The 15,619-nt window shown below is 34.6% G+C and overlaps 1 protein-coding gene across 1 annotated transcript in view; it reads left to right on the forward strand.

The window, feature by feature from the left end:
• LY75 (lymphocyte antigen 75) overlaps positions 1-15,619 on the forward strand; it is a 129,991-nt gene that overhangs the window by 70,739 nt on the left and 43,633 nt on the right. The window contains exons 14-21 of the mRNA XM_044669843.1: positions 5,871-5,952; positions 7,617-7,685; positions 9,223-9,340; positions 11,731-11,766; positions 12,108-12,283; positions 13,948-14,015; positions 14,358-14,434; positions 14,977-15,116. Coding sequence (XP_044525778.1) covers positions 5,871-5,952; positions 7,617-7,685; positions 9,223-9,340; positions 11,731-11,766; positions 12,108-12,283; positions 13,948-14,015; positions 14,358-14,434; positions 14,977-15,116 — 766 coding nt within the window. The remainder of the gene's footprint in view (positions 1-5,870; positions 5,953-7,616; positions 7,686-9,222; positions 9,341-11,730; positions 11,767-12,107; positions 12,284-13,947; positions 14,016-14,357; positions 14,435-14,976; positions 15,117-15,619) is intronic.

The following is a 15,619-nucleotide window of genomic DNA, read 5'->3' on the forward strand; positions in this document are numbered from 1 at the left end:
TATGGATTTTGAGAGGCCTGATAAGACCAGAAGAATCAACTATGTTTGGAGGCATACGAAGAGAAGATAGATGAGAAGGGGAAGGAGTATCTAGTGATGCAAAATCTTTAGTCTAAGGAAATTTTTATAATTCCAGAAACAAAAGAAAATTCATATGTATTCATAAACAAAAGGATGATGTAATGTAAGAGCAATTGGTCTTTTTTCTTCTCTGAGATCTTACAAATCTTTTTAACATTGACTAGGACAGAGTCAGGGATACCAACAAAGAGGGATATTAGCTATTCTTCAGAAATCACCTTAGTAAAGTAGCTATCTACCTATGAGCAAGAGAAATGGAAGTAGATATTGATAAAAATTTTAATCATATTGATGATCTCTTCTTGTCTGTGGATGAAATGATGGGAGTCTTTTTCTCAACTTCCCACATTTCTCCTAAATTCTAGAAGACTCCTCTGATTATGTCAATAATCCCATCATTTCCAGTCTGTTAAACATGAGTAGTCAGAAAAATGCAACCATATGGAATATGTCACATCATGCTGGCAGTATCCATCATCCTTATGTACATGAGACCCATAGCATGAACTAAAAAGAAATAATATAATGTATTTTTTTCAGAATTGGAGGTAAACAAGGGAAAATGATCTATTAAGCCTAAATTGGAAAAAAAGTTATTTGTATCAAATTATGTTTCTAGATCTTGTACCAGAAAACGTTTAACTTTTCACTGTAGGAGTTGAACTTTCCATAGCAAGACCTCCATTGCCCAAATTGTACATAGCATGCCAAAGAGTTACGTCTGATTACTGCAATGCATTTGTGTGGGGAAGTTTTAAATCCTTGTTTTGTATTGCAATAAAAAGGATTCATGGTGCACTGAATCATTATGACCATAAGGTCTTTGTAACTCTTAAAGACAAACACTATAGGGAAAGTCATTGCAGAAAAAAATATTCACAGGATTAGAGCAGATTTTGCAATTTCATCACCCTTGGGCCCACTACTTCCTATGATATGACAGAAATAGATTTAAAGATAAATCTAAGGCTTTTGAAACTAAAATTTCTCCTCAAATTAAATTTGGGAGACTATGGTTGAAATAGTTTCCCTTAGTAACTAGATGCTATAAATAATTCTTTTGGGGATAAGAACAAGGATGTCATTGAATGACTGAACCTGTTTATAAATAACCTCATGGCTACAAATAGCTTTAAAGTATATACTAAGTTGAAATAACAAATGTTTCCTCTTTGAACAACCTTGTCAAACCCATTTTTGATTAAACCTCTTCAGAACCCCTTTTTCTAAGTTCTTCCCATATCCTTCATTTCTTCTAAAGCCCAGTGTAAAGAAGAGGCATTTTGGATTATGTGGGTTGGAGAAAATTATGACATTTCCCTTTTTTTTCCTAATCTTAAATTCTTGATTATCTCTTATCAGGGACCAAAATGAGAAACTAAAATTTGACAACTAATTGCCACTGATTTCTATATTCAAAACATTTAAAGTTCGTAGATCGAATCAATTAGTATGAAAGAAAAAATAATAATTTTAATCAAAATAAAGACCCCTCTCACAGGATGGAAAAGTTATTGTAAATGAGTGAATAGAGAATTTTAATAGTGTCTTTTCTCAGGGCAGGACTGGGGTGTAGTTAGGAAGGAAGAAAAGTAATGTTGAGAAAACTAAGCCATAGGAAATGAAAATTTTCAATAGTGATGCAACATCTATTTTGTATTTGTATTATTTGGGGTAGAATATGAACATTACTGTGATTACAGAAAAACAGCTGACATGTAGTAAGTGATTTATGGTTTGCAAAGGGTTTTTTAATATATTATTTCCTTTAAGCCTCCCAACAACCTTATGAGAAGTAAATTTATTATTCAGATGAGGAATCTCAGACTGAGAGATGTTAAATAATTTAGCAGTCATCACACAGCTTCTATATGGCAGATATCAAATCCAGGTCTTCGTGACTTTAAGTCCTAACTCTTTTGCCTTCTTAGCTATGTTATATGGAGATAAGTATCTCTTTGACTACAGAGAATTGTCTTTTTTAAAGCTATTTTACTAATTTGTGTACTAGAAGGTTACTGAATGTTACTTCCCTTTTTGGTGAGAACCTTTCCACTATACAGCCAATTTTGTCATCCATGGTAATGGGAGACTAGTAAATTAAATACAAGATGACTTCAATTTGTTCATCTGTATATGGAGGGAAAGAGGGAAAATGGTATATTTTCAGTTTGCCTTGAGGCCTAATATTCTTTGATTTTTGTGATCCAGAGTAGTAGGTAATTATTTTTAGAAAGTCAATTAGAGAAACCAAGTGCAGAAATCATGGTGGACCAGAAAAGTCAGGAGAGGATTTAGCTATACTTGAACTGAACCTTGAAAGAGGCATAATATTTAGAGAGGTAAATAGATGAAGAGAGGCATTCAAGGCTGAGTGGAAAAGTAGGAATAAAGAGATGAGTTTAGATTGGCCTTACCACATTAAGGAAAAAGTGATCCAATGACCCTGGTGAGAGTTGAAATTTTGCAATTAAGACAGGAGATAAACTAAGTAAATAAGTTAGGACTACTATTTTATAGAAGGGCAAAGATGTTAAACCTCTTAGAAATGTACATCTGGAGTAGACAAGTCTAAAAACTGTCTAAAAATTATCTGTGTTTTATTACTTGATGTTTGTTTTAATTTTAATCTCACTTGAAATTTAATGAAATGAAACAGGACTAATTCTAAAAAGAATTCTTAAAAAATTCTAAAAAAGAACTAATTTAAAAGAAAAAGACTCCAAAGGCATTTCTTATTGACTATCTGTGCAAAACAGCTAAGTAATTTGGCTTGTGGAACTTAAATTTGCATTTCCAGCATCTTCCTAGAATGCATGGTAACTCTCAAATAGCTAATACACCAGAAACATTCTCTAGGTTAACAGAATCAAAAAACATAGATGCCAGGAGCCCCCCAGAGGAACGAGGTACCATCAAGTCAATGTAGAATGACACGGTCCTACACTGACCTCTGTGACCTGAAAATCGAACCACAGGATGGATAGAAAACCTGATCAAACCCCTCTGTGTGACTCCCTTCTGATCAACATTTTTATTATTATTGAAATTATTATAATCTATATTTTTAGGATAGCCTCAAGTTTTGTAGAATAGATATAAAATCCCTTGATAGAAATACACTTATAGAACTCCCCTTAACACTCTATAATAAAACAGCACCTAATGAGTTAATACTTTATATTCTTAGCAAAAAAGACAGAAGCTGCTCTTTTGCTCTTCTCACTCCCTCTCTGTCCCCGAGGTTTGAAGGACACAGCACAGTACTTCAACATATTCCCTTGCTTTCTCTACTTTCCCATGCCGAACTAAACCCCATAATTTTAAAAGTTTTCACACTTTAACCCATCTTTTGGATTATGTGAAAGTTTTTTATTAAAATAAAACTTAGATAAAATAAGGTCTCATTAGCCTTGGGTGTTGTTTGGACTAGGTGAAATACATCCTGTGGCCTGATTTTCAGGTCACAGAGGTCAGTGTAGGACCATGTCATTCTACACTGACTTGATGGTACCTCATTCCTCTGGTGTGTTCCTGGCACATAGACCCTCCCTTTTTTTTTACTTTTAGCTGCAAAAAAACCACCTGTTTTTAGTGATTTAAACTGCCAACTTCTTAAAAGTTTAGTGATCTTTTTCTCATGAGGAGAATGGACACAGTGGCAATCCAAATGAGATGATCTGCTTCACACTTTCCAAAGCAAAAAGTTCAGATAATAAGTGAAGTAAATAACTTTCTCTTGTAAAGGTGGATAATATTATTTGTAATGCTTAAGTAATAGGATTTTTTGTTATTGGAATTAAGATTTTTGTGTTGTTAAGACTAAGAAAACAACATAACAGAAGTTTGTCTAAGCCATTTGATTCAGTTATAACTTGAGAAGGAGGCCACATTATTTACTCAGGAAACTATGCACATGTACCTTCCACCTTTTACTTGTAAGCCAGGGGCAGTACAGATTCAGGCCAACAACCCACATTAGATCTCGGAGCAATATAATTGGTCATCATGATAGTCATAAGAAAGCTAAATCATGTTAATTATTCTCAAATAAGGTAAGAGAAATCACTAAATCTTTTTTTCATTTAAAAAATAGTTCGTTTACACCAAGAAAATGTAACCTCCATGAGGTCAAAATTATTTCATTTTGTGTCCTCAGGAACTACTACCATGATTCTTAGCATAAGGGCTTAACAAACAGTTCCTGTATTTAATTAATTCTTCAGTTAAATAAAAAATAAACTTACACACCAAACATGCCATCCTTCAATTGTGCTAGATAACTATGACCTTATAGCCTCTAACGTATTATTCAGAGGTTGATTTCTGTCCCAAAGGAGCTGAGGAAAGAAAACTCTGTCTGATAGTGTATTTAATTTTGCATGTCAAATTTCACCTTGCTTAAATGTTCATTCTTCCTCCTACCTAAATGCTTTCTGTCCTTCAAAATTGAATTCATGGTCAACCTCCTCAACTGTGAAGTCTCCTCAGACCACTGAAGTTTATAAGGATCTCTTCTTTTGAACTCTTAACACTTCTATGACATCACTAATTTGTCAAATAATACATACTGTCTTCCTTTGTTTTCTTCTTATATATGCATCTTCCCAACTGGATTGTAAACTCATAATGGATGGATCATGTTATACAGGATGTCTCAAAAGTCTTAATGTTTTAAGCTACTAAAGCAACTATAGCTCATTACTATTAAAATTTTAAACTTTAAGACTTTAAATACTTTGGGGATACCCTATATCTCCCCAATATATAAAAGCAGTTCCTTACACAAAATTTTGTTTTTAAACAATAAACAAATGTAATATTCTAACTGAATATTGTTTTACAACAATATTTGATGTTTGATTGAATTTATTTTTATCCCCACAAAGTCTGGCACCTTGGAAACACTCAATAAATGTTTGTTTTATTTAAAATGATGCCCATTAAGCCTTTCAGCCTTTTTTTTTAAACCCTTACCTTCTTTCTTAGGATTAATACTAAAAACTGGTTCCAAGAAGAAGTGCATTAAGGGCTAGATAATTGGGGTTAGGTGCCTTACCCAAGTTCACATCAGTAGGAAGGAAGTTTCAGAGATCAGTTGGAACCCAGGACTTCCCATCTCCAGGCTTGTGTCTCTATCCACTGAGCAACCTAGCTGTCATTTTCAACAATTTATGCAAAATAAAATCTTTGGTCAAATAGGAGAAGTCTGGCACTTTATATTCTGGACAAACTATTTCAAAAATGTTTTTTGTATTCACCTTAACATTTAATTAATTTAAATTCCTGAATAATTTTAAAGAAACATAATTTGCTCTCCTTTAGTAGAACCATGCAATCAGATCTGAAAGAGAGCATTTTTCAGACTAGAAATGACTTTTTTCCCTTAAAATTCAAATATAAAGCTAACAGAATTTTCAGATGGGGACTAAAACTTAATAAAAGAATATTTACATTGTGTTTTAATACCTATATCATATTCAAAAATAAGTTTGAATTGTAGGAAAACAGTTTTGTGGCTTGAAAACTCTGTGTGTGCATACACATATGCACACACACACACACACACACACACACACACACACAGATATCTAACTCAGCTTGAGTTCGTTTGAGCTTTCTTAGGCTAAAACCCTCTTAGGGATAATGATTTCTCAAAGTAATCAAACTTAGATTTCTAAAGATTTTGAATTCTATTTACACTTCAGATAGTACATCCATAAATATTTGGGGAAATGATGTTGAACAAAGTTTTCCCACCCTTCCCCTGTCCCCTTTTATTTCCATAGTGACCAACGTTGGATATGGGTAGGATTAAATAAAAGGAGTCCAGATTCTCAAGGATCTTGGCAATGGAGTGACAGTACACCGGTAAGTTAATCTTCCCCCTTCCCATTTTTCTTTTTTTTCTGTATTTTATGTCTTTGGGAAAATACATTCAGTGGGGTACTTTTGTAGTTTCATTTTGTTTTTTTGTAGGGTGAATTTCTTTTGATGGCATAATTTAATTATCATAATTCATCCAAGTCAGCCTCAAAGAATTCTTACAATTCCCATAGTGCTGAGTCTGATTCATAATAATAAATGTCTCATATTTATATACTATTTTATAGTTTGAGATGCAGTGTTACCCTGGAGTTGTTTTGTTTTTTTTTAATCTGCTTTTAAATCCTATTTCCTATCACAGCCTGGAAGACTAAAGTTTAAGTTTTGCTTTTGTGAAACTAACTCTGTAGCCCTCATTAAGTTACTTAGTCGTTAGTGCTCTGGGCAACTCTTGAGTCTTAAGACTTCTAGTTGCAGAGAAAGTACTGTCCCATAGCGGTAGAAGGAATTTCGTTATAATAAGAGTGCCCCATTCCAATAAATCTCAGCCCCATTTGCTGTCCCCTTTACAATTTATAAAGTCCTTTTAACAGGTTCTCATTTGATTCAATGAAATCACCTTGTGAGGTTGGTAGAATAGGCATTAAGTTTTTTCATCTGTAAAATGGGAATAATAATAGCACCTACCTTATAGGATTGTTGGAAGGATCAAATGAGATAATATTTGTAAAGTGTTTTACAAATAGTTATCTGAGATTCAGAGACAATCCCTATAGATTCTCACAGTTAGTAGAAAAAATAACAGCTTAAATTAATTTAGTGCTTTTTTTGAACGTGTGATTTTGTGTCCTATATATCTAGTGCTCTCCCCTGATTCTGAGGTTAGGGCTCTAATAAGTGGATTTTCTTACTCTGGAAACCCCCATTATTGATACCGATGTGATCTTTCCTTATTGTTTTAATCCTCTGGTTAAAAAGGAAAACCATCTCGGTATCTCAGAGTCTTTAGGTCCTCACTTACAAAATAGCATTCTGTTGCTGTTAAAAGGCAGTGCTCAGACTAACCCTCATTGGGTTCCTGTATCTTTGTGGAAAGCATCTTTGGTAGATCTGTTCCTCTACTTGGCAAACTAAGAAACTGGGTTTTATCAATTTGTTCAGGGGTGATTTATATTAATTTAAGCTGACCATGCTCCCAAAAGTCAGATTTACAAACAAGAATGATGTTTTATTAGTGAAAAATGGGAAGAATATCTGTCCAGACAACTGGCACCAATTGTGTGTTGGGGAGGGAACAAAGAGGGAAAGAGAGAGGGAGGGGGTAAGGAAAGGAGAGAGAGAGCGAGAGAGAGAGAAGGGAGGAGAAAGGGGAGAGGGAGAGAGACAGAGACAAAAGGAGGAGAGAAAATAGACCTTCATGGTAGGTAAGTCTACCCCAGAAAAAATTTCAAAATGTAGTGCTGTTTACATAATATACAAATCAAAGAGAGTTATATGAAACGAAGTCATTTTTCCCACTGGTTTCAAGGCAGCTTGATCAGTTACCTCCTTGCTGCATATTTCTATTTTATAGCATATGCCTTCTGACCTTGATCCCAGATTCTGACAGTATACCCTATCTGTAACCCTATATATTAACTAACTACTCTTTTGAACTTCAAATTTTAACAGATAAACTTATAATTCTAAGAATTCTCTTGTTTCTACAGGTATCTACCATGGTCATATCAAATGAGTTTCAGGAAGATTATAACATCAGAGATTGTGCTGCTTTCAAAGTAAGTTGTATGATTGGATACCATAGAATACTATCAAAAATATCTGATGCTTTCAGTCAATCAAAAATGTGTAGTAAATGTCTACTATGTGAAAGGGCCCTATGCTAAGACATGTGAGAAAGTTTTAAAAGACAATCTAGATCCACACTTAGCTTATAATGAAACTTATAAGAAAAAATGCATACATACACACATACACATATGCATATAGGTACATAAGAAAATAATCCTCTGTATAAGACAGTAAGCAAGTGGCCAGGTAAATGGTATAGAAAATAAATGCTCCGGGAGCTCAGAGAGAGGATACTCCAAAGGGAAATAAATCTTCATGAGACATGAACTGGATCTTGCAAAATGGAAGGGATTTTGATAGGTAGAGGATACAAGGGAAAGTATTCCAGTAATGAAAAATGTCATAAGCAACAAAGACAGGAAAGTCTAAGCTATATTCAGCAGGAGATGGGAGTAAACCAACTTGGCTGGATCAAAGGGCTCACACAGAGAAGTGCTAGAAGACGTTTGAAAGGGAGGCCAAGTTTAGTTACATATATCCTCAAATCCCAGGATGAGGAGTTGGGAGTTTATCCTTTAAGCAACAGAGAGCCAGAAAATTTTATAAGCCAAGAGTTTTAGGGGTTTTTTTAATCACAATAATTTTAAAGAGCTCTATCTGGTGTCAGTTTGCAAGGTCAGGAGATCCTGGAGTTAGAAGAGTCAATTAAATGGCCATTTCAGCAGTCTATGCAGGAAGTAATGAAGACCTAAACTAGAATAAAATAATGGTGGCAGAAAGAGAGAAATGGATATGGACATTGCAAAGAAGGAATTAACATGACCTGATCACTGATTAAGAATGGCGAACAAGAGGGAAGGAAGAGGTAAAGAAACCTAAGGTTGAGGCCAGGTGAGTGGGATGGGGCCAGAATGTATGGCAGGAGAAAGAGGAATTACAGAAGAAATTGACCAAAGGAAGAGGAGGAAATCCAAAAACCAAATAAAGAGGGAAAGTCAAGAAAAGTGAATAAGTCCTAGAATCAGATATTTAGAGCTGGAAAAAAAACACAAGTCATCTAGTCCTACCCACTTATTTTATAAAGAAAATGAATGCTCCCCCCAAGGTTACATAGGAAATAAATGGCAGAAATAGGATTTGAACATGAGAGGCCCTTTGGCTCAAAATCCAGCATTCCTCCCACTTTTTCCATTTTAATGATGTACATTGCACAAGGAAGTCAAGGAGAATGAGGTCTGAGGGGAAAAAAATATTAGACATGGTCATCCATAAGCAGTGTACTTTAAAATAGAAGTCTTAGTTATCTATATAGAACACAGATACCTCTCACTTGTATCCCAGGAAAAGATAAAAAATCTTTTATGATTAATGTCTCAGACAGAAATTACAAATCTCTTGCATCTTCCAGGTGATGATAACCATGCATATTATATGAGCATATGTTGACCTTTGAGAAAATACTAAATAAAATGAAACATCTACTGGATATCTTAATGTATTTTGTGATTCCTTCCCTTCTTATAGGTCAGCCAAATGCAGTGGAGAAGACGATGGCATTTGTTTGAAAGCAGGAACTTGATTATTTACTTAAGACCTTTTGCTTGTGATATTGAACTTGAATGGGCATGCCAGATACCAAAAGGTAAGTTTTCATTGTATTGATTTACTATGCCTTTAGGGTTTCACATTGTACATGCATCAGAGAACCAGGAAAGCATATGAACCTGTCAGGATAAAAGACAAAGAATAGAGATGAAGATGAAAAAGTATGCTTTTATTTTTTATTTCTCAGTAGAAAGCTTGGCTTTTTCATTTATTGGGAAAGAAATCTGTATATAGTTTATGCTCATTACAGAACACTGTGGCAAGCTTCCATCCTCCCACTGTGGAAGGGTGGAAGCTTGCCACAGAGTATGTTATGATAACTACTCTCTCTGAGCTCACTGTTGACCTCTTAATTGCTAAATGACCTTCTCTTAGTCTTTATCCTTCTTGAGATTTCTGAAGAATTTGACAAATTTGGTCACCTTCCTGAATATCTTTCTTGGATAGTCTCTTCTTCCTTGGTTTCCCAATGTTGCTCTCCATTGGTTCTCCTCCTTGTCTGATTACTTCTTGTTCTGCTTTGCTGGGTCATTATTCCTAATAAAAGTCTATTCCAAGTTTTTCCCTAAGCCCTCTTTTCTCCTCTTGCCAGTTTCTTTCTGACCCTGTTTCCACTTGTTCAGATATCAGATATCACCTCTATGCAGATGACTCCCAAATCTAATCCAGTTCTGCTCTCTTTTGGGAATTCCAAGTCTCAGACATCCATCTACATGTCATATCAGGACCTCAGCCTGAGCATATCATCTTCCCAGTCATCCAAGCACAAAACCTTGAAATCATCATCAATTCTGTCCTTCTCCCTAACCACCAATATGTTATCCATTGCCATGTCCCATCAATTCTACCTTGGTAGCACCTCTCACATTCATTTTTTTTCTCCCTGCCACCACCAGAACTTAAATCCTCAACACTACTTTTATGGAACATTATAATAACTTACCAATTGGTCTCTGCCACATAAATGTCCAAATAATCCACTTAATGCACAGATCTGATAATGTTCCCACACATACCCCCTGCTTAAAAAACAGTCAGTGACTCTCCATTGCTTCTAGGATAAAATATAAGCCCTTCACCTGATAGTCAAGACTTCTTACATCTGGCTCCAACATACCTCTCCAGCTTAATTTCATATTGCTTTTTTTTACAACTTCCAGCTAAACTTGATGTCTTGTTTTCCAAGACTCAAAAGTGTTCTCTCCCATCTCTGTGAATTTCTTCAAGTCATTCCCCATAATTAGAATATTGTCCTCCCTCTTTGATTTTACTTTACAAAAGAATCATCCTTTTGTTCCTAGGGACTGCTCAGGTACTACTTCTTCCCTATGGATTTACCTGGTCCCATTTTTCTTTCTCAAATATTCCTAGTTCATTTAATACTTCCTTCCCCTCCTTCAGTACTTAATCTGTTAAACTTATTTTTTTCCTGCTGAATTTCCACCTTCACACTCCTTTCCCAATAGAATGTAAATTCTCCAAAAGCACCAATGCCTAGCACTGTGGCCAGTACAAAGCACATACTCCATAAACATTTCATTGATTGGATTAAAGTGAGTTTAAGATAGATTCTTGTTTGGAGTGGGAGACTTACTGGAAAATAAAATGTGATAAGTGAGTTTGAAAAGATATTTTTCCCTGAGCAAGGAAAATAAAGATAAGAAAGAATGAGGGGAACCTATGATTCATAGGCTACTTGGAAGACCATAGAGCATCAGGGGCAGAAATTCAGCAAATTAATAAACGAATTTGAAAACTTTTCCAAAGTTTTCAATATGAATAAGCTTTTTAAAATATGTCAAATATAGATTCTGCATATTAGCAAAGGGTAAGGTTTAAAGAGGAAATATTGTCGAATGAGATGGTCTTTTATTTTGGGACTTCCCCCTTATTAGTTAAAGAATTAGGTAAACTGTAACAGAGTATGTTCCATGTGCATGCTATTGTGCTACAGTGATAGTATGGTTTTTTTCTTTATTCTTTTTGAATTCCTGGTTGCATTTTTTGTTCCTTTTGAATTTCTGTAGTTGTAAGCTGTGGTATTTTCTAGGATGAAATTTTTCCCAAGATAGTTTTGTCTCCATAAGAAGTCTGACAGCACAAGAACCCTGACATTGTGGAACTAACCATAGCCCCAACACTATGAAGTGAGGGCTTGTGTAGTATTAATCTGCCTTTCAACTTTATCACTTGATACTATCTTTCCTTCACTCTGTACTGCAGACAAACTAGGATGCTCTCATTTCACTAAAAAGATTAAAATCCTGGGTCATATTAGGTCGATTTGGATCTAGTTCTAACCTGAAATGAAAGGGTTTGACCAGAAGTGAAACAATCTCAGGAATCCCTTTTGACTCACTTTTAAGACACTAATTATGTCACGTGATCAGAAACTTGTACTAAAAGTGGGTTTTCTTTGTTGTACAGGACAGACTCCAAAGACACCAGAGTGGTTCAACCCTGGTAAGTTGAGGAAACATACCATGCTGGTTTTTACCTTGCAAATAAAATATAATTATGCAGGTCTGGTCATAAATATATTAACCACATTTCAGTTCTGTGACCTTGGGCAAGACAATTGACCTCTCTCAGCCTCAGTTTCATTTTTTATAAAATGAAGGGGCACAAATAGATCTCTAAATCACTTCTAGAAATAGATCACAGTATTTCCCAGAATTCTGTGATCTATTTGAAAGTGTGAATTCATTGCTGTTCATAAAATTGAAGTGTATAATTTGTTGGGGGGTTTATTTTATTCTTAATTATTCATCCATTAATAACTTATTTTTTATCTTCACTTTTAGATCGGGCAGGAATTCATGGGCCACCAGTTGTTATTGAAGGCAGTGAATATTGGTTTGTTCCTGATATTCACTTGAACTATGATGAAGCAGTCTTGTATTGTGCAAGTAATCAAAGCTCCCTTGCGACTCTGAAGTCTCTCACAGCACTAAGTGCTATTCGAGAAAAAATTGCAAATGTAAGGATACCTAACATATGTATTTTTCTTATTTTAAGTATAATAACATTAGCTAAGATTTATAAAGTTCCTAGAGGCACTGTGCTAAGCGCTTTGCAAAGATTACCTCATTTGATCCTCACATCCATCCAGGGAAGTAGGTACTATTATTATCCCTAATTTATAGATGAGAAAACTGAGGCAGAGGGAGATTAAGCGGCTTTTTCACGGTCACATATATAGTTAGTGTCTAAGGTATAAATTCGAACATTCATTTTCCTGACTCTGGGCCCAATGTTCTAATCACTACCTTACCTAGTTGCCAAATATGACCCATTAAGAGAGAGTTTCTCTAGTTTCAGGTTCCCCTAACAACCTGAAAGTTTATTATTCCAAGAACTTTTATTCCTATATCAACTAATTTACCAAACCCCCAAAATCAGACTCAAGAAGACTTGGACAGCATTGTTCAGTATTATCCAAACTCACAATTACTGCTAAGTATGAATAGACAGAATAAGGAATGACAATCAATAAATAAACACTCATACATATCAGTAGTGCCCTTAGGACATATGCTATATATATGGTGCTAGAAGAAAAAAAATTAGGAGGGAGGCCAAAATTTAAATAATCATTTTTACTGACCTACTTTAGCACATAGCTTTTTTGAGAAATTTAGCATAATTTAACTACTTTGTCAAATTGTAATCTCAGTTTTAGATTAGAAATTAAGCCTAAGATTTAAAACGAAGAGGCTGTGTTCAGTATTATTTTAAAATTCCAAGTAATTAGCAGTAACTAGCTGGATTGATTTTTTTTTTACATATGGTTTTTAAAACACCATCTAGATTCTACTCTTTAGTTTGGACCACTGGGGATCTCTATTCAGATTTTTTCCTATTTATAGATAATTAAATATTTTGTAAAGTTTTTAGAAAAAGAGAATTTCTAGTGAATGTTCTTAGATCATCTTAAATTCATACTTAAGTAATTGCTATAATTACAGTTACAGTCAAATACTTAAAACAGGCAACATTTCTATATCTTGGAAAATAATCTCATTAAAATACATAATTTTATTAGCTCTAGTTGTTGCTATGAAATTTACTCTTTTCAGTGTAATATATAAGCATCTTAAATAAGACATTAAAGAATATGCCAGAGCTCTGATGGGCAAACTATGGCCTGTGGGCCAGATGAAGCCCCCTGAAATGTTCTATCCAGATTCATGACATTATTCTTAATCTGACAAATACAATGAGTAGGATACAATACAATGAAACTTCAAGAGAGTTACTTTAGAAACAGACCGACAGATGATTATTTCCTTTCCTTTGGCCCCCTCTTCAAAAAGTTTGCCCATCACTGTGCTAGAGGATAATTACTACTTGCTGTATTTCAAAGGGTTTTTTTCCACTGCGAAATAATTCATTTGGGAATTAAATTCAACAATCATATTTTGTACCTTGTATTCATCTGCAAAGTGCCATGGAGTGAGCTGTCATGAAATGAGAATTAATCAGAACAAGCAAATTCACATCTTCAACATTCAAAAATTAATCTCATGACCATTATTGATTATTTCTATGTCGTTTTACAGTTGATAATAATTAGATATTCATAGGTTATCATTTTCTAAAGAATATAATCATATAGCAACCTATATGTTTTTGTTTTTTAAGCTATCTGGGGATCAACAGAAGTGGTGGATTAAAACTCTTGATGACCTAAGAAATTATCATGATCTGAGGTATGTAATGCTGTTGCTTTAAAAAAATATATTCCTTTAAGAAGATCCAGTGTTGGTTAGTTATTGACTATAATATGATAGTTTTGAGCACTAAAAATAAAATGTCAATAAATCAATCATTTCCTGGGTGGCTCTACATTTCCCAAGAAAATCACATTGGTACAATGTTCAAGATGACTAAGACCTCTTTCCAACATTGTTTCTTCAAAGGAGAAACTCACATGTAATTTTATCATTAATGTGATGAATTAAAAAGTATAATGAATGATAGTAGAAAACAATGAATATTTTAGACAAAAGTTACATGGGGAAATGGGTGATCTATCTGCCTTTTTCTTTAAGCTTTCATGCATGGCATCGCTTTCCTCCGATATATGAAAAGGAGTGCTGGTACATCTCTTCCAGGTATTGGTTTAAAGGTAAAGTTGACTCTGAATCCTTGAATACTTAGTACACAGTGATGAACTGGATAAGTTCGAATCACCAGCTTGACATGAATCCCTCAGGTTTATATTCTGTATTGACTGTAACTTGTACATCTGACTGATGATATGAGATTCTTTAGTTTAAGTTACTACTACAAGCACAAATATTTTTCTCTGTGAACATTTTGGCTTGCTTTGTTGTACTAACATGGTCATTTGTAAATAAATGGATCTCTTATTTTCACAGATGCCTTAATGACCAGAACTAAAAACAAAATTAGCCAAAATAAACCTCAGTTCTTCTCCACCCCCACCCCCACTAGTTGTATTGGTGGAGACAACAGACAAACACTAAAGTGATAATCTAATGATAAACAGGTAACAACAGAGAGGTAGGAATCCATAGAAAAGTATGGATGTATTCCCACCCATCATGATAGGTATGAATTAAAGTAGAGTCAGCCTTTTCCTGCTGATTTTTTTAATGTGCTGAATGGGAAATGCATGCAGCTACAAGCTTACCTCTTATTTCTCAGACTTAAACAAGCCCGTAGACTGCAGAATCAAGCTTCCTTTCATATGTGAAAAAAATAATGTATCTTCATTAGAGAAATATATTCCACCATCGGCAGCTAAAGTTCAGTGCTCTGGGGAATGGATTTCATTTAAGGACAAGGTAAGAGGAAAACTGTTAACTTTGCACCCCTAACCATGTACTGATTTCAGAACATTAACAAGAACCTTTGATGAATAGAGCAGGATTTTAGTCAGGCAAATAAATAGCCTGGAAGAATTACTAGATATCTAAAAATGCCACTTGAACTTCATTAGTAGAAATTGTGGGAGATGGTAACAGTAAGTACACTGGGAGGGCTGACAAGAGTGATTCATCAATGTTCAGTAGGTTTTTCCTTCTTTTCTGTTGTTGGTATAAAATCTTTACCTCAAGTGAGTCAGCCAATGAAAATGAGTAGCTCGAATGACTAGGACTGATAGCCTAACCAACTCTACTTTTGGCTGATAGTTATTTGCTCATCAGTCGTTCCTTCAGTCTTTCCACAGAATTCTTAGTGATCAAGAAAGAATGATTCAAATAAATATAACATTGTCAAGACTGCATTCCAACTGAATACCAAGAGCAACTATAACAAAAATCTATTCTTTGTCTCTTTTTTTTTT

The sequence above is a fragment of the Gracilinanus agilis genome, chromosome 3 (genome assembly GCF_016433145.1).
Source record: "Gracilinanus agilis isolate LMUSP501 chromosome 3, AgileGrace, whole genome shotgun sequence".
NCBI lineage: Eukaryota > Metazoa > Chordata > Mammalia > Didelphimorphia > Didelphidae > Gracilinanus > Gracilinanus agilis.